We start from the raw sequence: 26,638 nt of genomic DNA on the forward strand, positions 1-26,638 counted from the left end.
TTCAGATCCCAGATATAGAACTAGGGTTGCCAACTCTGACTGAAGCTATTCCTGGAGATATTTTCCCAGGTATTTCTTAAAATACCCTGTTAAAATATCCCATGTTGCTTTCATTAGTTGCTGGGAGATTGATGTCAATTGTGGGAGCTTACAGGCAATCCTGGAGGGTTGGCCAGCCTATGCAGAGCTAAGGGCTGTGCCTTGGTTCTGTAAGAGGCTGAATTGCACAGCTCTGGAGCTAAACATGGGTTGCAAATTTCATATCTGGAGCTGAACTTTCTTGGTCTGGTCTGGTCCATGGGTAATACACATAATAAATATTAATAATAAACCCAAGCTGATTGAAATGCCAATGTGATTTGACCTCCAGAAGCAGCAGTGTTATTAGTAGGGCCTACCAGATTCAGGATCCATTTTGATCGAGTTCATGATCATAAAGTTTTAAAACTCAGCTTCACAATTTCAGATATTTAAAGCTGAAATTTCAGGGTTCCATAGCTGTGGGAATCCTGACCCAATTCCAAAAGCAGCACAGATGTAAATGAGGCATGGAATAGCATGGCCACTCTCACTTCTGTGCTGCTGCTGGTGGGGTGCTTCCCTCAGAGCTGGGCATCTGGCCAGTAGCTGCTACTCTCTGGTCCCCCAGCTCTGCAAGCAGCACAGAAGTAAGTGTGGCAATATTTCAACCCACTGCAATAACCTTGCAATATTCCCTGCTCCACAACCCCCTTCTGAGTCAGGACCCCAATTTGACAAAATGCTGGTCTCCCATGTGAGATCTGGTCTTTTATATACTTTTACTTTATATTATACAGATGCCACAGGGGAGACCAGATTTCATAGTCTGTGACATGTTTTTCACGGCTGTGAATTTGGCAAGGTGCTAGCTATTGATGACGGGAGAGGCACAAAGCAGAGTGGCTTGCTGAAAAATACAAGAATTTTAACAACATCTGGTTCCTCTGAAAATGAATGTGATCATTGCCTCTGGCTTCCAGCCACACTGTTGTTGGCTGAGGAACCAATGGAGGTAATTTAAAATCATTTCAGAGTCTGCCATTTGGACTGCAGGAGTGGCGTGTAAGGGAACGTATGAAAAGAGTGGAACTGGTGTAGGGAGAGGACAAATATATATGTTTAAACCTTAAGTAGAAGTCTACAAAAAGGCAAGATCCTACCACCTTTGTTTGTTGTGAAGGGTGCCCTACTGCATAAATAGCTTTGTTGATTTTGAAGATGTCACTCGTGGAGTAAGATACTTTCTGTTGTGAACCAGTGTGTGTTGGGCCCTGACCAACTAAGTATATTGATAACTGTTGTAATTGGCTGTGTATTATTGCTGAAAGTTACCAATTATTTTTTTTTTTGTGGAGTACAGAAGCATTTAGTCATACAGGAACTAGATACATGTTCAGCAGAGTTGATATAATTCTCATTTCAAGCTCTGTGAAACAATACTGAACAAAAAAGGACTTGTGGCCTGATCCTTTTTAGTGCTGAGTGCTTCCTGTGTGGAACAGAATGGCTCATTATGATTTATGAGGCACTCAAAACATTTTGCAAACCCAGCCATTGTTCTGTATCCATAGATTTTTTTTTTTTAATAAATACAATATATCTAAATATCAGGGGCATACCTGCTGGCTTTTTTTTTTTTTTTTAAACTATGTGCTTGTTCCATTAGCACTGACCCATTCCTGAAATATTTATGCTTACACCAGACAGGTTCTGTTTTCTTTTCTTGGCTGTAGTAACTAAGTGGAAACATTACCAGTAGGAAGCAAACTTGCTTTTGTGAGTTCTCTGTAAAGAAGGGCAAAACTTGTCATAGTTTGGGAGTTCTTGAAATATTAAAACACACATTAAAATAGGACAAATTTTGGTCAATGTGAAAGAATTAGGGACTTCTGCAAAGTCAGAAGAATAAAAAATGTTGAAAATTGTGGGAGTGTGAAGTGTAGTGAGAAGTGGAGTTGCTGTCAGTAGGAATGCAAAAGCAGGATCAAATAATGATTTAGCATTTAATGTAGTTGGCCTTATTCAGTGTTTTTCATCTGTAAATTCTCAGCTGCTCTCCTGCATTATTTTAACTTTGTGCCTCCATTGTGCATCATCTCTTGAAGAATATATTGGATCCACTTTATCTTGTTTTTGCTCTTATTTCATCACTTAATCTGTCTGCTGAGCTATAGCTGTCAAATACTTATTTCTTCCTTTGGTTTGACTCCTCCAACATCAACTTCATAATAACTAGCCCTATTCTGGGGTGGGACAGTTCCCACTTTTTGGATTCTACTCTGAGCCAGTGCCATAGAATTTTTTGTTTCAGTTGCTGTCTATATCCATTAAATTGGGCCAGGTCTACACTAGGAATTAAAGTCAATTGCAAGAGACGCAGTTCTAGCTATGGTAATTGTGTAGCTAGAATTGACTTATCTAGAGGAGAGAGGGAGGTTAACATGAGGAACTCTCCTGTCAATGTCCCTTACTCCTCACAATATTGAGATGTATCTGCCAACCCCAAATAGTTCGATTTCTCACGTCTCTACTAGGCATGTGAAATTGAACCCCAGAAGATCTACCCTGACCAGGCCAATCTTCTAGGTAGTGAAGACATACTCTCAGTATAGTTGTCCAATTGATACTTCTTTGGCTGCTAGAAGCTTCCTTTCTCTTTCTTTTTTCTTCCCTTCTCTTCATTACTGCTCCTCCTGGGGCTTCCTTAGGTAGCAAAGCTTCCACTTGTGCTGCAGTATCAAGCTCTGTCTCCCTTACCAGTGTATGGAACCTGCTGGAAGCAGAGGAAGAATGGCAAGTTGGCATTGAAGAGGGGAAGATTGAGAGCCTCAGTCTCTGCCCCCCTGCCTCTATTTTTGAGTCAGTCCTCCCAGGGAATAGCTTCCGTGTTTGCTGCTTCTCAGAGTATCCCCTGCCTCTGCATAGAGGGGAAAAAGTGTTCTTAACCATTTCATGGCTTCTCATATAGGAGTTCTGAATATCAGCATTACTCTGGTATGGTTTCGAAAGCTATGATAATTAGCAAGGGTACTGTAATGGGCTGTAGACTTAGGAAGACAGCACTGGAGTGGTTTATACTTAGTTTACTTTTGTAAGCTTATGTTAATACCAGAAGGGCCAGATACATAACATTAAGCAAGACAAAACAAAACAGAAACCTTAGAAGTTGATGGCACTTCACTGGGAAAGCTCTTCATTTAACCTTAGCAAGTTGGCCATTAGATTTTCCAAGCTCTGGATTTTATGGTTCTCCATTCTAAATTTCTGTTTATCATCCATTTAGCCCCTTTTCTGACATGTTGGCTGTGTCTACGCGGGCAGCCTCTGTCTATAATGCTGGGCTTTTGTTGACAAAACTTGCCAAGCATCTGCATGGTTAAAGCGCTCTGCTGAGAGTTTGTTGATGAAACTCAGCTGTTCAGTCAGCAGCATTATCCCTGTTACCAGTCAGGTATAATGTCTCTGTCAACAGTGTAGACACTTTTGTCGACAGAGGGAGTTTCTGGTTCACTGGGCATCTGTGCTTGTAGAGCTTCTGGTCAGCCATTCTGTTGAGAGAGGAAAGAGCAGTTTGCCTGCTCTTTGTCAACAGAGCAGCTTGTTGTTTAGATCTGCTTTTGTATGTAGACTCCATCTGTCGACAGAGGCTGCCTGAGTAGACGCAGCTATTGTGTTCTATACTTTCTGCTGTGATTTCTGGTTTATTATGTTATACTTCATTCGCTACCTAATTTTTTTTATCCTACTTCTCTAGTCCAGCATCTGTGATATACTGTAGTACTTTACATCAATATCTTATGACAAAAAACTAATTTTTTTACCCCCTCACATTATTTTTCGTCACTGGGGACCATAAAGAATAAGTGGAAATCAGAATCTTTTAGAGATAAATAGGAATGTTTTACCGGTATCAGCTACGGATGGGCAAAATACTTCTAGGTGTGAATAGCCTTATAGTTAACACTCTCAGGCTATGTCTACATGGTCAAGTTATCTTGAAATAATATCAGTTATTTTGAAATAACTTTGGCAGTGTCTAAAGGACGCACACGCTATTTCAAAATAAATTTGAAATACTGGATGCATTATTTTGATTCTGGCAAACCTCATTGTCTGAGGAATAAAGCCTATTTTGAAATTGGCCTTACTGGGCTGCAATCGCACTATTGTTCAATAGTGCTGTGGACCCAGAAATGCTGTTTCAAAATAACAAAGTGCTATTTTGAAATGCCTTTAGTGTGTGGTTGTGTTATTTTGAAATAGGGCTGTTGTGTAGATGTAGCTTCTGTGAAAAATAGTGCCATTGGGGCCCATTATGGTCTATTTCAAAATAGGCTTTATTCTTCAGAAAATGAGGTTTGCCAGAATCAAAATAATGCAACTTAAACTTCGAAGTAGGGCACAACTCCATTCCTGGGAACGGAGTAAGGACTTTGCAGTTGGGCTCCCTTATTTTGAAGTTAACTTTTGAAATAAGGGAAAACGTGTGCAGATACTCTGCAGGCAACTTTGAAGTAGCCCCTAATTTCGAAGTTAGGTCCTAGTGTAAATGCACCCTCTGTTTCTTAAAGAAGAATGTGTAACCCCAGAGGCACTGAGACCATGTATTAGGGGAGAGTGAAGTCTCTTTTCTACTGTGTTGGCTGGGAGCCAGCTAGCCTTTAGCTCATGTGGTAGGGGACAGGGCTTTAGCCCCTACGGTTGCAGGTGCAAGCCCTTTTGCCTATGACCTGTGGCCATCATTGTTACAAATGCACTATATTATTGGCACTATTAAACAGTTGAAGATTGTGACACTTCTTCATTTCAGGTGACCAATTAGATTTAAATTCCAGAAAAATCTCTTTTTTCCTGGGAAGGATAGCAGAGCATAATTGTGCTAAGCTCTGCTACCTTTGGGTAGTTGATGAGCCTGAGGGAAAATGGAATGTTTGTAGTTTAATGTATCTTTCGAAAATATAATATAGAGAATAAAAAGAATATGCAGCCATTGCTGTTAAGGGACTAAGGAAGTTTTGTATGTAAAGGAGTATGTGTTTAATAAAGAAAGAAATGACTGACAATACAGGTGTTGAGAAGTGATGAGCAAGGGCATAGGACATCTTTTAGGTTTACATCACCTATTCAAATTTAGATCAGGTTGGTGGTGGCTTGCATGATGACTGTTGCTTGGCTTCTGAGAAGTGTGTTGGTGATCTCACATAAATTACCAGTGAATGTGTGACCATTTCACAAAAAAAGAAAGCAAAACATGGAGTATGGGATAACTCAGTAGTCTGAGCAGTGGTCTGCTTAATGTCAAGGTTGTGAGTCCAATCCTTAATATGGTCAATAGTGCAATTTAAATATTAATAGGAAATGTAATTGCTTATTTTTCTCACCGTAGCAAAGTTTATCTTTCTGTCTATGAATCTAAATTAAATTGTGCCACATCTACGCACACTAGACACATATATGTATGTACCTATATATACAGATTTGGCAAAATTTTAGAAATTGTTGGAGGTCAGGAAATAGAAGGGTCAGATAATACTTATTTGATAACTAGATGTTTAGACTAATAACATTAAAGCATTACAACCATTGAAACACAAATTGTCAGCATCAGGTGTAAAAATATGCAAAGTAAATATCCTCTAATAAGTTCTCGAACAATATTTTTCTTACTTTGACGATCTGTAAATTTAGGTGATCAGTGAACATATTTTTGTAATTTTGTGTGTGTACAGTAAAATTGACGTATCAACATTTACTGATAAAAGTCTAATTCTTTGAAGCGCACACACAAATAAAGCACACAGAGCTGTGTGTATATTAAATATATATTTCAAAATTTGAAGTATTGAGGTATACTTTGTTACATTTTTACTGAAAAATATAAGCAATATAAGGTACATGTATAATTTATAAAAATGTGAACATAGATGGCAGTCTTTGGTGTTGTAAGCAACACTGCATATGCACCGAGGTTGGGAAGTTATGTTTTATTAAACAATAGTTGTATTTTATTAAAATCAGAGGCTTATTGGTTCCTTTTCTGAGATTAGACTCTGACGTTAATGGGTGCAGTCCAGTATCTGGTTAGTTTCATCCGAACAAATCCTTGCCATATAAAAAGAAAAGAATAACATATGAATAAACAAGAATATTGGGTCCTGTCCAGCCTTCAGAGAACTCACGTCAGGAGGAAGATGCTCTCCCACTGACTTCCCTTACTCCTCGCAGTTGTGAGGAGTACAAGGGTCGATGGTGGAGCCCTGGTGGTTCAATTTAGTATGGCCCCACTTGGCGCACTAAATCAAACTCCAGAAGATTGACCGCTACCGTGTCGATCTTCCAGTAAGTGTAGATGTATCCTCTGTGATGAGGTTTAAGTTTTTATATAACAGATAGTATAGCTGCTGTAGGTTAGCTGCTTCTAGAGTACGACAATTTTATTATAGGTCAAGTTATGGATCTAAATTACTTTACATTGTTCTTTTAATGAATTGGATGTTGATTGTGAATCTCTAGCAGCTACCTTGTACAATCTGTGAACTAACATTTGCTTTTATTTTATATTGGGTTTGCATTACCTGCTAAGCTATAGAGCCAATATAATGCATACCACATATAATATGGGGGGGAAACACATTCGGATCTCTACAATATAGGTAGTGGCATGAATTAGATAACTTATGACTGGGCATGCATTTTTTTGACATATAACAAAGAAATTTACTTACAGTATTTCTGGAAGTGACTGAAAGATATATGAACACATGAAATATTGTCTTCTAAAAATGGATTTTTATAAGTTGTTTAATTCATTGGAACCTTCTCATTGCCAGTTCACAGTGGGATTAGTGCATTGTGTGGTGGATTGAGACCACTCTACAACACTCTAGCTGGAATTTTCATGATATATAGACATTTCTATTATTTTAAATGAATTCTGTATAATTAGTCCTAAGCAAACAATGCAAATTTGCTCTCATCAAGTAAATGTAAAATCTTACCAAGTGGTGTTAGTTTTTTGCTTCAGTAGGCAAATGTATCTTACTGTTTTCTCTAGGCAACAACTGGAGGGGAAAGCGGCTCCACACTCCTGGAAGGGGCAGGATTGAGGACAGAAGGGGTGGGCTGATGGCAGGCAGCCCTCAGCGCCACTCAGAATGCAGGGTGCGGTGCTCCAGCATTGATTTAAAGGGCTTGGGCTCCAGTTGTCACCACTGCTATTGTGGCAGTGGTGGTGGCCAGAGCCCTGAGCCCCTTTGAATCATTGGGTCCCGAGCACCAGTCCCCTTTGTCACTTCCTCCTTGCCCTGTTGGTGGGCTTGTCGGCAAGCCACGTGATCGTGCGGTCTCTCAGGAGAAGTTCATATGCCATCCATCTGATTAGCAGAACATCCCCAGCCACTTTTTTTTTGTTTTTTTTCTGGTGTTGCACATTCACACGTACCTCAGTGCAAATACAAATAAAAACCTTATTCTGCCCACAGATGAAAAAGATTAGAGGGAACACTGGTCCTGATCCTGCATTTCTAAAATCAATGAGATCATTGCCGTTGACTTGGATAGGATCAGGCAGTAAGTGCCCCATCTTGCAGAGACTTACACACAGGTGTAACTTTCTTTGCATGAAAAATCTTGATGAAGGCAGCTCACCTGAGTATAGTTATATGCATACATATGTCTTTGCAGGATGACGGCTTTAAGGCCCCAGTGCTTTAGGCCCAGCCCAGACAAAACTCTAATTACCTTTGGTGGACATTTTGTCTATTAAAGTACTGTAGGACTGAGACCATATAACAAATGCATGTTTTCGCCATGATGAGCCAGAAGAAGAAGAAGTAGAAGAATGTGAAATAGCAGCTGACTCATTTATTTTTGATTATTATGAGTTTTTTACCACAAAAATCTTATACCGTGCTTCGTTTGACCCAGTCCTCAGTCATATGAACATAGTTAGGCCCAGAGACTGCAGTAAGTTCCATGTGAATTAATCCTTGGTTTGTGCAGAACACCCGCTGAAGTCCATGGGGTTCTTCTGGGTGAGGATTGGATCCAGTTGCAGGCTTAGCATCTAAAGAGTTTTTTCTTTCCCTTGAATGGTATTAATAATTCAATAAAAATGTTAATGGCTGGGGGCCAAATCCTGAATGTCTCAAGGAAAATTCCTGTTACTTTAGTTGGAACAGCATTTGGGTTTGTTTAGCTTTCGTGTGTGGATGGCATTTATGGTGTTTAAATATTGATTGTACTCTACATTTTAACTGCCAAGTACCACTTCTGAATTTTCATAAAATGGATTAAAATCCTTTAAAATGTTAAAGACTTTTCCCCACAGTCAGTTTTTCAGTTTATCAGGAATCCGGTCATTTGGATATCAACAAGTTGGGCTGCTGCTGTCCATCAGCAGTTACAGCCTAAGGTCTCTGCTGCATCAGGTCAATTTGCTTTCAAGGTTGGTGGTGCTATTTTTTTCCATGTACTGATTTTTTTTTTCTTTTGAAGCATGCTCAGGTCAGTTGTCTCTGCCTTTGCATTAAATTTGTCCTGAGCCATTGCTACTGTAACAATATTTTATAATGATATTCTTAATATGCAAATGTATTTTATTATTAACAGCCATTGCATGATTTTGATACTAAACTATTTTGCTGTCTTTAGCAGTGTGATTACAGTAAAAGAATGATGAATAAATTGCATGTAGATTAATAGTCTAATCTCACTGCCTGTGTATGGATAATAGGAAGAATAACATTTATTCCAGTACTACTAGTATATCAATACTACAAAGCCATATTATCCTGTGGTTGGAAGTATGACAGTAAATATCTGTCAGAAGACTGTCTACTTCATTATTATAATTTTCTTATGGTTGTGTAAAGACCTAGCAGTGGTTAAATTCCATGATTTTTGGCTCAAAGATGCTTTTTAATTGAAATGTGTTTAAATAACAAAACAAAAAATCCTTAATATATGATGGAGATCTTCCAGGAAACAGACTGACTAATAAAGAATGCTCGCAACACAGTGTCAAATATTTACGGAAAGTATGGCTGAATCTTATATTACTTTGTAGACCTGTTTAAATAGTAATCTATAATATACCTACCATGCACTGACAGTGAGTCAGTAAAAGACTGCATGACCGAGCATGAAAATTTTACAAAGAGAATATCATTATAAAATATTTTATGAAACGTCTTTGTGTAATGAACCCTGTACATGGAGGCTTTTGTCCATTGTGGGAAGCTAAAAAAAATTGACATTTCATGTCCATATGCATGATGCTGCAAAATACTGTATGTAAACTATTCCTTTCTATACTGTTCAATTACTTTTGTCACCAGCTCCTACAAGTTTTTATTTGCAGTCCTTTGTTCCAATCACTGGTGCCCTCTTCGCTGTTTTCTATAAGTTCTGTAAATAAATGTCTACAAATATGCCTTGATGTTGTCTTTTCATAATTAACCAGTGTGTTGTAAAGAACCATACTGGCATTTTATGTTAAAATGCTGCTTCTAGTATGGGTACACCTGCTGCAAAGTGAACATGATAACGATGATTTACACCTTGGAAATTGTACAGCAATCTGGTGTAAAAAGGGAGAATTGTAGTTTTGCAAACTTTTGTATCAGTTCAAATATTACAGCAAATTCCTTATTATCTTGATTATACATTAACCCCTTCATTCCTGATTCTTTGCAACCATTTGAAATATATCAGATTAGCATCTCCTAGGAACAAAGGGGTTAAGCTTCCAGTTCTCTGGAATAATGTAATAGTTGGATATAGTATTCTTAATATACATTTTACATCAATACTTACATATTAAACATAATATAAATTGTTTAACTAAACATTAAAATGTGCAAACTTTTCTGTATTATTAAAATCTATTTTTTATCTCTGCCAAGTTTTTAGATTTAGTGATATATAATTGGTAATAAATATAAGTATGCAGAGACCATTTAAAAAAATTATCAATTCTTTGATGTCCTATGGAGAAGAGTACTGTATTGATTCTAAATGATCTCATGGTGTTGTAAGCAGGTTGTGATTTGGCATGCTTGTACGATTTGCACCCAGCATGTACAAAAATCCTTTAATTGTTATGTGACATGTTTGCATATTGGTTATTATCTGTGAACTCATTGTACATGTATCCGAATGTGTTTTCTATTGTGCTTGATTTTGCTGGCCATTCTTGAATGACTTGGCAACTCAAGAAACAAATATTCTGTGCTGTCCTTTGTAATGCATATGCTCTTTGATGTTTTGTCATATTTCATCAGCTTTTATTTTACTCTTATTTCCAACAACATATCTTTATATTTGTTGGAAACAAATTTATGCAAAGACAATCTTAGCAAGCTTTGCTCAACATTACTATTTTATTTATTAAGATTATGGTACCTTGTTCAATTTCGTAAACGTTTTTCTGATGTACATCTTTTTCAGTTAATCCACCATCAGACTTGAATTTTACAATTATAGATGAAAATACTGTTCGAATGTCATGGACAAGACCGCCTGATGCAATAGAGGGATATAGGATAACAGTGGTTCCTACAACTGGTAAGGTTTGGTTTTATAAAGTCACATCATCTAGCACCACTAAATTTATTTTGTTTTTGCAAAATCTATTCAAATTATGTTTGTATAAGTGTGAAAATGAGGTGTGAGGATGGATGTTAACATCCTCCTAAGGTTTAGAGGTTAGTTTGTGTCTTGTACTTACAAAGCTACATAGAGGAGTTGGAGGGAACGAGGATTTTTTTCGCTTGTGTTACTTGTGTTTTGGCTACCTGCATCATGGCTTCAGCACTTCGGGATATGCAAAGATTGTGCTCCAGATGCTTCTCTCTTGGAGCATCTAGGAGCAGAGGGACAGGAAATAGGCGAAGTTATGATACTACTTTTTCTCCTATGTGCTGGTTGGCCATAGTGGTGGAGTTTGCTGCACATCATATAGAAGTGTAAATTTCTCTCCCTCGAGGAACATAATAAGTCCCTGGGGTGGTGTGTCTGCTCTTCCACTTGCCACATGATGCAGGCAGATAACACAATGTAACCTCTATGTCTGATCCTTCACTCACTCTGCATCTCTTCAGCCATTTAGGTTCATAACACCTCCTCTTCCAAAACAGTTGAAGACTCACATCCTGCAAACTGGGGTTTTCAGAGGGCCTCGGGGGTTAGGAATACAAATCCCATTGAACGTCATTTAAATCTCCTGCATAAATCTGACATGAGGTTAGAATCCTCCTCCTCCTTATTTTTTCCAGAAAGCTTTTACTCTCCTAAGTAGTCTCACTGAAGTCAGTGATATTGCTTACATCAGTAACAGTCTGCAGGGTTGGGCCCTGGGATCCTGCCATTAGTGTTCAGACACACTTTCCTTTCCCCTAAAACGTTCTGAGCACTTTTAGCTCCTGTGAATTTAAATGGGAATCGAGAGCACTATGTACTGCTTGGGAGACACTGAGCAGAACCAGGTCCGAATGTTCTTGGGCTGACTAGCGAATACTCATTGTTGGTTAGGTTTGTAGAACTTTTTCTTAAACATGTAGTCTGTTGTCAACAGTAACTGTGGGCGACATACTTTGGCAGTAGATAGCCAGTGGAAGTTCTGCTACTATTGTTTCTAGCTGTGTAGCAGGAAAGGTAGTTTTCACTGTTCATAATCTTGTTCATGGTGTCTGATTTCTGGAAATTTTGCTTTAGCTTTTACCCAGTGTATATCAAGAGTAATTCCACTGTCCTTGACATAAAAATGATCTGAATTTGGAGTTGGAGCCAGACACACTGTTTTTAACCACTACTCACTTTATAAAGTGTGCGTCTCTAAGTCTTCTCTGCCTTTCCTCCTAACAGACGCTGAGTGAATGTGAAATGTCCACATGATGGTATTTCTATCTAATTCTCCACAGGTATTGGTGGCTACTCATGAGACAAGTCAGTGGAGAATCAGGCCCTGTTTTGCATGCCCACAGTACTATTAGAAATACCAATTTGGAAACATTTCTCTTCCACGTTATTTTACATACTGGAAAATTGAGAACAGTTCTCTGTTAAAATAATATGAAATAAAATTAAAATAGCTTAAATAACTTAAAAATACCATATACCAACTATGTGCTTTTTTTCTAGGGAAAATACTGTACATGTCCCTGAACGTAAAATATTGGGGCTTCATGTCCTTTCATTTATGACAGAGTAAATCATTTGTAACTCTACTAGAGTCACTGAAGTTACACCTGTGTAAATCTGGAATAAGGTTAGAATCAGTCCCACTATGGCTATGTCTACATGAGAAGCCTCTGTTGACAGAAATCACTGTTGGAAGTGATTTCCTAGGAAAACTTCTGTCGACAGATTGCGTCTGCACATAAAAGCAGATTAAAAGAGCAATCTGCTATGTCGGCAGAGAGCTGCCAGACTGCCTGGCCCTCTCTCAACAGAACAGCTGACTGGAAGCTCTGCAAACAGGGCTGCCCTGTCAAATGAAACCCCTGTCTGTTCACAAAAGGGCCCTGGAGCATCCACATGGCCATTTTGTTGATAGAATACTGTTGAGAGAGGCATTATACCTGAACGTGGAGGTATAATGCTGCCGATGGATGTCCTGGGTTTTTGACAAAGCGCATTTTGCATGTATATACTCTGTGGTCTTTCCCGACAAAAGCCCAGTTTTACTGGGAAAAGCCTCTTGTGTAGACGTAACCTATAGAAATTGATTTTCTGAATGACAGCTCCTTTTATTGTACACATTTGGTTTTAAAATTGATGGGTAAGTACAATGCCATATTGGTAAGATTTTTTATGTCCTTTTCAACTATGTGTTTCGGAAACGCAAACAACTATTACAAAATTATTTACAGCCTGTGAACAGATAGCTCTGTCTCCTTTGTTTTCAGATTATGAAATATCATGATTATTAATGACTGGGTTTAGATCCTTCTTGTTAAATGTGCTTTGTATACTGTATTGCAGATGGACCGACTAAGGAATTTACTTTGGCACCTAGTGTTACCCACACTATATTATCAGATCTTATACCTGATATAGAATATGTTGTGAAAATACATTCATATGATGACCAAGAAGAGAGTTTTCCTGTTTCTGGCCAACTTACAAGTAAGTACACATAAAAAAATAACATACCTAAATAAAGCAATTTAAGTGGCTATTTAATATTTGGATTATGGATCAAATTCTGTCTGGCTGCCAATTGACCACAAAACACCAATGCATACCTATTGCCTGGCCATCTGTGGCCCATGAGCAACCTTCTCCCCATTATGCTTTGCCACAGATTTTTCATATAATCCCTATCACATTACTTAACCACAGCATGCCTGTCTGTGAGACAGAGATAACATTATTTGCCTGATGTACAGAGTGTTGCAGAAGTTAGTGATTAGTTCTCAGAAAACACTTCAGGATGGAAGCTGCAATATGAGCACAAAGAATTTTTAAATATTTACGTATTGTCCTAACTGTAATGTTCTCAAATCAGTGTCCCAGAACCGTATTCGGAAATTGCACGTATGCTTTCTCATTCTGAGAGAGACATTGTAAAATGTTTGGTTGACATACCTCTTTCATCTTGTTTTTCTGAACCTTCACACAATGTGATCTGCAGCCAAGTGACAATATCTTGTTTCCCTTCTGCTCATCCTGTTTATTTTGTGGTTTGTTTAGTTCAGACAGGTGTTCCACTGAGTCCAGAGGACAAGAAGCCAGACCAGATTCAAAGTACGTTTTTTTGTTTTCCAGCTTTTGTGACTTTTTAGAGGTAACTAAGAGATTGATCGAAAGCCCAATTAAGTCAATGCAAAGTTTCTCAGTAGGGTGTGGATCAGGTAGTAAAGTCAAACCCCGTGCCTTTGTTATTTAGGAGTAAGGTTGTACTCCCATGTAATCTGTGCTATGTTGACCAAACTCAAGCAGCTTCTCAAAATCTGCAGCTTCTCTTATGGGAACGAGGTAAAAATCTGAGCTGAGAGCCAGGGACTTCATGAAAATAAAGCCCTAGACACATCTCAGCCCTTTAGTAAATGTCTCCCTGCTGAGGGCACACATGATTGCAGAAGAGCCTATGCTGCTGCCATGTGGGGGTAAGGGTGAGGAGAGGAAAGGAGGAATGATATCAGAATTAATTCATCCCCAACACGAAATCTTCTACAACATTGGTCATTAGGGGCTGTGCACTGCTGCAAGAGCTGTGCATCTTCCCTTGTAACTACTGATCACTGTAGGAGGCGTACTCTTTGACCCCATGTTGAGCTCCTGATGGACACTTCTGCTTTGGAGCTGCCAGCTAGAAGGCCCCTGTTCAAGGTGTGCAGCTCCAGTTTGTTTCTCTAACCAAAACTTGCCTCTTGGCTGGAATCAAGGAGGCAGTGTCCGTGTTCAGTACTTCTCCCAGGTCCTCCTCTAGTTTCTAGGTAGAGTAAGAGTGTGACCCCACTTCTAGGCACTGGAAGAGATGGTGTTATGCTGCCATTTCTGAGGCTGGTTTCCTTCTTTATCACACAAGTAATACTTTGCGGCTTTGAAGTCTGGTTGGGGTGCATGCGTAACCCACGTACCTATTTGTGGTTAACTGTCTCATGTAGTGGTATCTAGACGACATCACACAGAAAGAATAAGTGGCCTCTACAGCCTAAGCTGAGAGGCAGCTGGTCTTTAGCTCAAAATGTGGAGGTGCTTGCATGAAGCTCAAGAGATCCTAGGTTTGAGTCTATCTGTGAGCAGTTACACATGACTTTGGTAGCCTGTGCTGCAAATAGGCCAAACCCCAGGATTTCATCCTTAGGGACAAATACTTCCTACAGATATGCAAATCTCCTTCTGACATCAGGGGGCGGTTTTTACATATGCAGAGGCATGCTTGACAACAAGCACCCTGGTGTTCATTCAAATTAGACCCAGTTCTTTATATAAAACTTATCATTTGTGCATAAATGATCATGTCATACAAAGGAGTCAGTCACTTCAAAAATAAGATTTTAACACATTTTAAAAATACTACCTTTTATTACTGGTTTAGTAAAATTATTTTTCACCAAAATCACTGAATTTTTGGGCAATAGTTACTATTTCTGCCTCAGTGCTTATCGGTATTATTGTAATTAATTTCTTTCAACTGCTCTTTGTTCTGGAATATTCTACCAGAAGATGTGTCAGTAAAGTTAGGTGAACAGTGCCCAAGCCATGTACAGTATTTTATGTAAGGATTCTAGTCTGTTTAATTTCTGTTTGGTGTAGCTTTTACTAGTTAGATTGCTACTGTGAATTTTTGATAGACAGCTTGTGACTTGGCCTGGGGTAGTGAAAGTATTTGGAGACATTGACATGTAAGTGGTTTTTCATTGTTCTGTTAAAAGATTTGTGTTGTTTTTAACATGTTTCAGAGTGCTCCGTCAGTGCACTGACAGATTTAGTTTTTCTTGTGGATGGCTCTTGGAGCGTGGGGAGAAGTAACTTCAGATATATTTTGGACTTCATGGTCACTCTCATATCGGCTTTTGACATTGGGGAAGACAAGACGCGAATTGGAGTTGTTCAGTACAGTACTGATACAAGAACTGAGTTCAACTTAAATCAGTATTTCAGAAGGAATGATCTTCTAAATGCAATTAAAAGAATACCCTACAAAGGTGGCAATACAATGACAGGTACAAATTTTGGCTCTTTGATAACTTGAAAGAGTTGAGGGAAAATCTTTTTCCTAAAATCTGTTTGTGTAGCATTTACTTTTACTGCTGAAATTCTTTTTTAAATCCTGGTTCACTCATATTTAAGAGAAGGACAGACCATTTTGTTGTTTGTAGGTGAAGCTATTGATTATCTGATCAGGAATGCATTCACTGAATCTGCTGGAGCACGAAGAGGCATTCCCAAAGTAGCAATTATCATTACGGATGGAAAATCTCAAGATGAAGTTGAAATTCCTGCAAGAGAGCTTCGCAACTTAGGAGTGGAAGTCTTCTCCTTGGGTATGTCGGTTATTCATTAATTATTGTTACTCTTTAATATTGTGGGTAAATTTAATGTCAATTAAAGTGAGGAATTACCATTCTAGTAGTGCTAGCAAGATAGTTGTGTTTCTCAGACTAGGGATGTTCAATGCGTAATACCTGAGGTTGGCCCTTTGGTCTCCCTTGAGCAGAGAGTCCCAGCTGTGCCAAGCTTTGTGCTAGTTTTGTAACATGTTGAGATGGAGACTAGAATATGACTGACAATCTCATTTTGACATGCGACCTCATTGAGGCTTCAGAATTAATCTTGATGGGTAAAGTCTCTTGCATTAACCAATGGTTAGTAAGTACAGAGCTTTACTGACATCAGCTTTATTCCAAGATGCTTTATAACTTTAAGAATACACTTATAAAGATCTAAACTTTATACACACAAAATGGTCTCTGTCATATCTTTTAGGAATCAAAGCTGCAGATGCAAAGGAACTGAAACTCATGGCATCGCAACCATCCTTGAAGCATGTTTTCAATGTGGCAAATTTTGACGGAATAGTGGATGTACAGAATGAAATAATCTCACAAGTGTGCTCAGGTGTTGATGAACAACTGGGTGAATTGGTTAGTGGAGAAGAAGGTGAGAGCTTTTACAAAAGCTTATTGTTAACTGCAGCTTATCTAATATGTGTTTTTAATGTGTTGGTCCCTGTTTATTTTGATATTTCCATCCATTTTATAATCTACCATTAGTATATGGATGACATGTTTCCAGCTGCATAGATTTAAACAGCAGAAGACTTGACCATGGGACTGACTAGATTTGAAATATTCTACAGAAGTCCGTAACTGTAAATTATTATGTTGCCCTTAGAGTTATTAAAGCCTGAGAACATAATGTTTTAGACCACATGTTCCGCTTTGCAGGAGAAATATGCTGAAGGGGAGAATTCACTTGAAAAGACCCCCGTGTGGAGGGCATGAATCATACCCTTTTGTCTATCTGGTTATGCAGGGCAAGGCAGCTTGGGCTAAGGGGCAGAAGGTTTGTTTTGGCAAGGATCCATGGGAAAGAGTGAAGGCTGCTGAAACCAAATTGTTGTCAAAGTATATCCTTGCACATTCTGTACCTATGCAAGATTCCAGACTCTTCCCCTTCTAGACACGACATTTGTGGAATGCTCCATTTCTGTGGTTTCCTCCAGGTATCTTTAGTCATTCAAACCTTTTGATGTGCTTCCAGGAAATAGGAAGGGAAGGTCTTATTGTTGGTTTGAATGACAGAGATTCCGCTGGAACTTCTATTCCGTTTGAAGAACATTAGATGGAACATAGCTTTTGTTGCTGACCTTCTGCCTCATTTGGCATCTCCCACGGCTCTGCTGAGTTTTATTTACATCAACATTATTCTTATTGTTTTTAAGTAACTCAAGAAAGCTTGAGCCAATACAACTCCATCTGTCATAATGTCAGTCATCAAAACAAATCAGTTTTGAAAAAAAATCTGTTTATTTTTGTATTTGACCTTTTGGGGTTTGTTTTTAATTTTTCAGCTGTGGAGCCTCCTTCAAACCTAGTGGCCACCCAAATTTCATCAAAATCTATTCGAGTCACGTGGGACCCATCGGCTAGCGAAATAACAGGCTACAGGGTGCAGTTCTTCCCAATGATAGCAGGTGCCAAACAGCATGTGCTGAGTGTTGGTCCCCAAACTACTGCTTTAAATGTAAGAGATCTTTCTCCAGAAACAGAGTACCAGATTAAAGTATATGCAATGAAAGGAATGACAGCCAGCGAGCCAGTTACAATAATGGAAAAAACGCAGCCAGTAAAAGTTCAAGTGGGTAAGTTATCAGTATGGTTTTGATGCTGTAGCACTTTTTCATGTCTCTTATTGTCTCTCTTAATAAAAGACCTTCAGTTACTGGAAGACATAGTTTTTGTTAATGGAATTTGTGTAATTGAAGACCATCGTTTAGTATTTATCAGTGATGAGTCAGCTGATTAGAAATGCAGCTGCAATAGAAGTGCCATGCCTGTTGGCTTTTATTCTTGTTATTTTTTCTCGTTACAGAATGCTCCCGGGGTGTGGATGTAAAAGCTGATATTGTGCTTTTAGTGGATGGCTCCTACAGCATTGGTATCGCCAATTTTGTTAAAGTAAGAGCCTTTTTGGAAGTGTTAGTTAAAAGCTTTGAGATTTCACCTCAAAAAGTACAAATAAGTCTTGTCCAGTACAGCAGGGATCCCTATACGGAGTTTTATTTGAACAGATACAACAGAATTGAAGATATAATACAGGCTATTAACACCTTCCCCTACAGAGGTGGATCTACAAACACAGGCAAAGCGATGACCTATGTGAGGGAGAAAGTATTTGTTACCAGCAGAGGATCAAGACCAAATGTACCAAGGGTCATGATTCTTATTACTGATGGAAAATCATCAGATGCCTTTAAAGACCCAGCCATAAAATTGAGGGAATCTGATGTAGAAATATTTGCAGTTGGTGTTAAGGATGCAGTACGCACAGAATTGGAAGCAATTGCTTCGCCACCTGCTGAGACTCATGTATATACAGTGGAAGATTTTGATGCTTTCCAAAGAATATCATTTGAACTTACACAGTCTGTCTGCCTACGAATTGAGCAAGAGCTGGCTGCTATCAGGAAGAAATGTAAGTAATTATTAATACTTAAAGCAATATTAAAAAGCAACTAGAATAGTTTGAGCCAAATTTGATTCCCAGTTATATTTATGTAACCCCCTTGTTTTCAATGAAAATGTCCAGGTATAAACGGGGGCACAATCTCTTCATTTGTTTTTAGCTGAAGTGATATATTCCAAACATAAAATAACACCAAATAATTAGCTAAGTGGACTTGAGTTTTGTCTTCATTACATCATTACCTTTCATGGAATAGTGCCAATTTAAATAACTTGGCATCTTAGTGTTCTTTTAAAATGTAATTTAAAACATGGGAAAAACAGTTATTTCATGAATGGTAAAGAAGAAAATTAACTAGGAAATACATCCTCCCCCCAGCTACTTAAGAGAACATTAAGTGGAAGGGCCAGATTTACACTGATGTAAATCTAAAATGACTTTAGTGGAATTAGTTTGCTTTTACTACATGAGTTACAGAGGTTAAAATATGTCCTCAGGACTAAAAAATACTTGTCATTGTTAATTCCTTTGCGGTTGCCCAGATTGAACCTCTCTAGTCTGGCACTCTCTCATCCAGCAACATCTGTAATCTGGCATGATTTTAGTTAGCCAGATGGCCACTTATCATGAGTGTGGCCAAGTTTCCTGTGGTCCCATAAAGTTTGTTTACAGCCACCAATCCAGGCTCTTAGCATTCTGTGCTGTTATTTCTCTGTAATTTACCTCTGAATGTCTTCTAAGAGCCCAGTAAGCAGTGGAAGGGTTGGTATGTGTTAGACAATATTGACCTCCCATTTTCCGGCAAATTCTCTCATTCGGCACTGATCAGGTCCCAAGGGTGCTTTATGAGAGAGGTTCAGCCTGTATTTAAAAGAGCATAGAAAGTCACCTTCTTCACAAATTTCAGTGTCGGAGTGAGACATCCTTCATGATGTTAACCTGGCTTCCAGTATTCAAAAATGCAAGGAATTTTTCTATCTGCTGCTACATCCTGTGCTTTACAATTTTTGTATTTGAAAGGGGCACTGAAGTTGGAGAAGGCCAAAATCCGAAAACACCAGCTTCTTTAAAAATAAGGCTTTGTTTCAGAATATCTTTGAGATAATGAAAGTTTTATGTTGGGGAGTGGGGAGAGGGTCAAACACTTAACATCCCCATTGGTAGGCTACCTAGGATGACTGAAACTAGCTGAGGACTTCAAGTAGTCTCCACTATTCCTCGTTCTGTTTCCATTCTTGTAAGAGTTTTGAAATTCTCTTAATTTCAGTTGTGTACATCAGTGCTCCAGTAAATCAAGGTGCACTAATTTTCCCTGAGGATATTACCACTTGTGGTACATGAGAAAGAAAAAACCCAGTTTGACGGTCAGATTCCACCATAAGTTTCTAGGGCTGGCAATTACAAATTACAACTTTTTCATGGAAACTAACAAATTTGAGGTGTGAAACATTGAGTTGGTTCTTCTACTCATAGCCATACGATTTAGGACAACTCAGAGATCATATAGATTTTATGTATTCATGAGTGAGAATGACAAGCATAGCTGCAGATCAAGAACATATTTATTGATTCAAAAAAATCAGTTGGCTGCACGAAATATTTCTGAGAGGTTTTGATGACATTTTAGAGAGATTCTAAAGAGAGTGTTTTATTGTGATATGTGTGTGTGTGTGTTTTTTTTTTTTAAACAGCTTATTTACCTGCCCGTGATTTGACCTTTTCGGAGATAACTTCCAACAGTTTCAGAGTGAATTGGTCTCCAGCTGGATCAGAGGTTTTGTCCTATCTTGTTAAATATAAAGTAGCTGTTGGTGGAGAAGAATTCCTTGTTTCAGTACCAGCTTCAAGTACTAGCTCAGTTCTCACACATTTACTCCCTGAAACTACTTATGCAGTCAGTGTGATTGCAGAGTATGAAGATGGTGATGGCCCTTCCTTGGATGGGGAAGAAACGACTTTAGAAGGTACCTTCCTATTGTCCTCATCCAGAAGCATGTTCTGTATTGAAGTGACAGTCTGCTTTATTGAGAGAACTTGTGTACGTGGAATGCCAAGCTGATGACGAAAGATGGCGCTGATATGTGGGATGAGAATGGACATTACTATCGCACAGTGCCTTCACTTACTGTTTAAAATTCCAATAAAGGATAGCTATTAGATTGAAGATTGTATTTTATTTCCCATAAGTTTGCTGGATTCTGTGTTTTTCCTGAGGTTCAGAGGCCACTTTTCCAATAGAATATGTTGGTATCAATACATTCTATAACTAATGGACAAATCCCACTAGTTAATACTTTGATCCAGAAATTCATTGGGAATACTCATGTGCTTAAAGTTAAGCATATGTTTAATTGATTTATGTACCTATGTCTTTAAATTTGTGTGTGTAGGAAAAAAAAGGTTATAAGAATGGAATAAAGAATTCTGTCCCCAGGGAGGAATTCCTTACTAGAAGGATTTTAATGGTCCTGATGCTATGGATATTAGACTACTCTGGGAGTTTTCTGTGAGTTCTGCCTGCAAGATAAGACCTATTTTAAGGGGTAGCATTACAGTTAGTTTATTTTTTTATCTCTATAATTAGTCAGTTCAGTCTAAGATAGGAAGGATATTAAGATACACTCATTGCTTTCCATTATTCCTACTTAACCTTAGAATCTTTGACCTTTAAAAACCAGAAGATTCTAGGTTGTCCTGTGTGAACAAAGGGAATAGTATAAAGAGTTATCCTGTTCATGTGTTTTTGTCAGTATTAATTACAATAAGTGTTTGTTTATAAAATGATGTGGATTGAGGGAACATGCCAATTTGGATGATTTTGGCCCAGATCCTCAAATGTATTTAGGCACCTGACCTACTTTGAGATGATTGGGAGTTGAGGCTCTAGCCTTTCATGCTGTGTGCAGTTGTACACATAATGTCACTGTGACTGCACAGGCTCTAATGTTTTAGCCACATGTAACTTCCTTTCTGAGGAAATCATCTGCTTCAAGTGGCTGCAAAGCTGAGGGTATTCAAACTTAATAAACCATAGAATGTAGAGCTGAAATGTGAAGAACTGGGATGAATAAGCTGTAACAAAAAGTTCAGGCATTTCAGAAATACACTCCATATTGTGTCTGATAGCGCATTTTAAAATATTCATTTTGATCTGATAGACTCTTGCCATTTTTGAGACGCCACTAATGTCATGTAAATGCCAATCATTCTGCATGCTGAGTTGCTGGCAGCGTGGGTGGAACAGCTGGTGTCCTGATAGCTGATTTAGGCTTTAGGCTGCTACAGAGTTTTAAATCCTATACTGTATTTATGGTTAATGAAAGATAAGGATTCTTTAAATGGAAGTGTTTTTTATTGTTCAACTTTTAAACAGATCTTTGACTGAATAGCAAAGAAGCACACTGATACTCAAAGTATCTTTGTCAAGGAAATCTACCTTGATTGGTTTGTAAACAAGTGAGAGTGTTGTCCCTAAATATGAGTGAATAAACTACTGACTATTGGGCAACACATGATATAATTGGCCCATATGATGTGTCACCAGGGATTAGATTCTGCCCTCCTCCATCTATCCAATCCAGTTGAATGGTCTCATGTGAAGCTATGATTTTTGCCAAAGAGTAATCTAGGATAAAAGCAGACCTTAGTTTTTCAAAACATCCTGGATAAGAAGCGATGTTGTGTTTTGAATGGAGCAGCCTAATTAATAAATATTTTAAATTGGCAACAAATGAAAATGTCATATCAATTATGAGAATTCAGCTTGGAGAGCATCACTGTTTTCAATATTTTTCTGGTTATTGCATTAGATGGCTTGTCCAAATCTGGTGTGTGGACACGTGTAGTCAAATGGATCTGATGCTCATTGGGGTTGGCACAGAAGTCAATACCACAATCAGTGAAATGTGTGCAAAAAATCTTTGTCAGGCAACCTATTGTTTTATGAACCTGTACCACCACATACCCAAACATGCTGAGTACAGTTCTGCTCCCCATTTATTAGAAAGCTACCTCTGTTAACCAGCTACTTGGAATGATTTGAGTGCCGATATAAAACAACAAAGGTAGCAATTTAATTTGTAGCTCCGGTTCTATATTTTCCAAAGCAAAAACTCATAATTTTGGGTGCCTGACTTGATAAGACTACAAGAACAGCTATGCTGTGTCACAGCAATGGACTATCTTTGCCAGGATTCTGTCTTTTAGATGTGGATAGTGCCAGATGCTTTGGAGGAAATGAACATAACCAGGCTATTTACTGTGTGATCCATTCCCTGTTAGGCAATTCAGTCATAGGCAGATATACATTCAAAGTGTCCTGAGTTTCAGAAAGTGCTATGTGCTGGTTCTCTGGAACACCAGCGCCTTGTTAAGGGGTCTCAGATTGGCCGTCCACAGTTAGAATCATAGAAAAATAGCTAGCTGCTTTTTGAAAATGCGGCCCTCATCTTGGTAAGTGGGAAGATCTAGTGTAGTTGGTAATCTGAAGAAACTGGCTGACTGAAGGCAAATGTTTTCAAATTATATTTGTGTTTGGTTGCAGTTACAGGAGCGCCGCGAAACTTAATGATAACCGATGAAACTACTGATAGCTTCAAAGTTGGCTGGACATCAGCTCCAGGAAATGTGCTAAGGTACAGGGTTGCATACAGGCCAGTGACTGGAAGAGAGAGAAAACAAGTAACTGTCCCAGCAAATGAAAGATCAACTACGCTACTGAACTTGACACCTGATACAAGATATGAAGTTTATGTTATTCCTGAATATCAGCATGGTCCTGGAAATTCGTTGAATGGATATGCAAAAACTGAAGAAGGTATGTAATAAATAACAGGCTTGTAATGTAGCTGGAGAAGAAGGCTGTGCACATTGATGTAACCTTTTTATTCATTAAGAATGACTTGGATAGTTCCTTTCTTTTGTCATAGCAGGGTGAAAGGGACATTTTTGAAAGATGCAAGTGTAATTGAGAAACAATTTAATATAACAGCATCCCAAATTCTAATCAAGAACTTTTGGATTTTGCCTTTTATGTACATTCTAGAATCTGTAATTCCAAAACATGTCAAAGTGCCTTGAGCATAATGCACATGTATCTGTCAGGCAAAGAAAATGAGACTTCTGAGTTGTCTGGTACAAAAGTGTTTCAGGGGTGTTTCATGATATGCTTTCAATGTCTTTTAACATGTAAAGTCCGAGGAAGTCCAAGAAATTTGAGAGTTTCTGATGCTACAACATCCACAATGAAGTTATCTTGGACTGCTGCACCTGGCAAAGTACAGCGATACCTTATAACATATACTCCAGTGGCGGGAGGTGAAACCAAAGAAGTGACTACAAGGGGTGATACTACCACTACAGTGCTGAGAGATTTAGAACCAGGCACCCGATATGAGCTATCTGTGGCTGCACTGTATGCATCTGGAGCAGGGGACACCCTTGCTGGGCAAGGAGACACACTTGAAGGTGACTATAGATAATATACAGTCATTCATTTGGTTCCATTTTAGGTGCTTTAAATTGCCCCATTTCTGAAGTTTGTACAGAAGTAAAACTATGAATAATAAATGTGCATGAAGAACCTCCCTCCTCTCCTTGTGATCAAGCACAGTTGCTGTCTCTCTGCTTGCAGCACCAGGACTGCCCAAGCAAGTCCGCCGAAGGGGGTGGGGCAGGGGGGGCCCTGGAGCTCCAACACCAACTGCTACTTCGGCAGTGATGACGGTTGGAGCTCTGGGCCCCTTTGAAGTGCTACAGCAGTGCCGCTGTGTCATTCCATGTGTCTGTGAAGGTAGGGGGAGGGAGACCCAGCACCACAGTCTGAGCTAACTGCCCTAAGCCATGACCCTTCCTCTCTTGGATCTGCCCCTTCTGGAGTGGCGAGCTGGACCCTGCTTCCTCCTTGCCTCAGGGCCCACCAGAGAAAGAAGGAAGTGGTGGGAGGTGTTCCCTGGACAGGAGGATCCCACTGTGCCTCCTGAAAAGTGCTTTGCTCTGGTGGTATAATCACTATGTTCCCAGAAGCATTGGACTAAGTCAGCTTCGGTGACTTTCAGAGCTGGCGTTTTGCTCTTCCAAACCAACCTCATGTAGGGCTCTGCCTTGCAGAGAACTCTTGGGAATAGTTTGGTGACAGATCATTTTTTATTGTCTTGGTTTTAAAAAGTCTTCTCTGACTGACAATGCGAGCAGAGTTTTAACCTGTACTGAAACTCAGCTTGAAAACGATGTTTACTCTAGATGCAAGACAGTCGGCGATTCATGTCTCATGCAATGAGCCCCCTATAGCTGATGGGTAGACAGAATGGAACGTAGATTGTGACTAAGGGCAAGAGCCCAGGAATGAATGACAACAGAGTACTGGCAGGCATAAGCAGGAACTTGAGGTTTCTTTATACATATGGTTGGATGCTGTCTTTCTCCTTGGCTGCGGAGAGCTTCCCTGACTAGACGTTGCTACTTGCTGTCTGAACATTCTCCTAGTCAGCCAATAATTGCCAGTTTGTGGGACAACTTCGCCAGAAGGCTATGAAAGGAAGTCTGGCTCTGTTTTGTGCTGGTCAGGAGTATATCTTGAAGCCCCTATGAAATCAAAATAACAGCAAATGAATTTTGGTCACATCCATCAAATAAACTAAAAGGGAGTCATTCAAGGGAGTATATTCAGGGCTTGCTTCTCATTTACACACGGACCCTTTTGTACTGTGAGGGCAGTCTTAAGTGCTCTTAAGGTAGATGAAAAATAATGCCCTGAAATAAGGCACTGTAAGAAAAAATTCCAGGAATGCTGTAAGATAAAATTCCAGATAGTGAGGAGCATGTGGAGATCAGAGCAGAAATCAAAATATAAACTACACAGTCACTAGAAAATCAATGTTTAATCTCTAGAGTTACAGAGGCCTAAGGAGTTTAGATTACTGGTGTTTGGTGTTTTTATATATCACTTAGCTACAAAGGACCCCGAGTGTGAGTGTGAGCCAGGCCTTTCTGCACTTCTGTAATGTAAATTAGTAAGGATAAAAAGAATATGATACGGAAACTGGCTGCAGTTTAGACTAGCAAATTTTTTATGTCATGCCCCACTTTTCATCCCTGCAATTAGCAGGGCCCTCCCAACCTGTTGATGTAACCCAAATCAATGGAAATTTTGGTTATGTTCACATGAAAACAAAACAAAACAAAACCCTTTTGGCACTGGTAAGAAAATAAGTTTGTAGTATGTAAAAACTTTGTTAATTAGCATATATATATGTGAATGTATGTTCATAAAAACAGTAACACACTTCATCATTTTTAATGAGATGGATGAGCCTGAGACCCAGCAGCTGATGGTGCTGTGCCCCCCCACCAACGAAATTTCACTCCCCCGAGGGGGTCTGCCCCACACTTAGTGCACTCCTGGTTTAGAATTTAAGAATTTAATGAATGAAACAAGGCTTGTCTTGGGGTGGTTTGATATAAAAGCCCCTAGCCCAGATGTTAGGACCACTGTTTTGCCAGAACAGGAACAAAAGGAACGAGTAAATGCGACTAATGTAATAAATCCCATTACTCAGCTCTACTGCCTTTGAAAGACGATAGCGGCCGAGTAAAACTTTTAACAGTGAAGTCATCTTGTCATAAATGAGACCATCAGGAAATGAAATGCCTCTTTATTTATCTCAGCTTCTCAAAGGAGGGAAAGCCAAACCAAAAGTAACAATACTACATTGTGTCATGAAGGCTCTGAGGCGAAGCCTGCACTGGCAGATGTAAAGCTGACTGTTGCTCACAGCGCAGTGCAGGGAAACCACTGTTGTGTATCCACACTGTGCTCCTTGTGATAGGGCATAGCATCCACATTATCAGCTCTTGCAACACCACAGAGAGCAGTGCATTGTGGCTGCTCTCCCACTGTGCCACTGGCTGCAGGGTGTTTTGGGAAGGATTTGCAGTGCTGCATGGGGCAATCCATGTCACGTGATGCAGGTTTCCCGGT

General features: G+C 39.1%; 1 protein-coding gene across 1 annotated transcript in view; it reads left to right on the forward strand.

Annotated features, from left to right (window-relative positions):
• The window catches only part of COL12A1 (collagen type XII alpha 1 chain), a 131,534-nt gene that overhangs the window by 4,139 nt on the left and 100,757 nt on the right, over positions 1-26,638 (forward strand). Inside the window, 11 exon segments of the mRNA XM_074991007.1 lie at positions 10,471-10,587; positions 13,006-13,149; positions 13,717-13,770; positions 15,432-15,695; positions 15,852-16,016; positions 16,459-16,632; positions 17,546-17,836; positions 18,067-18,669; positions 20,352-20,624; positions 23,204-23,476; positions 23,854-24,126. Coding sequence (XP_074847108.1) covers positions 10,471-10,587; positions 13,006-13,149; positions 13,717-13,770; positions 15,432-15,695; positions 15,852-16,016; positions 16,459-16,632; positions 17,546-17,836; positions 18,067-18,669; positions 20,352-20,624; positions 23,204-23,476; positions 23,854-24,126 — 2,631 coding nt within the window.

The sequence above is a fragment of the Carettochelys insculpta genome, chromosome 3, assembly GCF_033958435.1.
Source record: "Carettochelys insculpta isolate YL-2023 chromosome 3, ASM3395843v1, whole genome shotgun sequence".
In the NCBI taxonomy this organism is placed as follows: Eukaryota; Metazoa; Chordata; order Testudines; family Carettochelyidae; genus Carettochelys; species Carettochelys insculpta.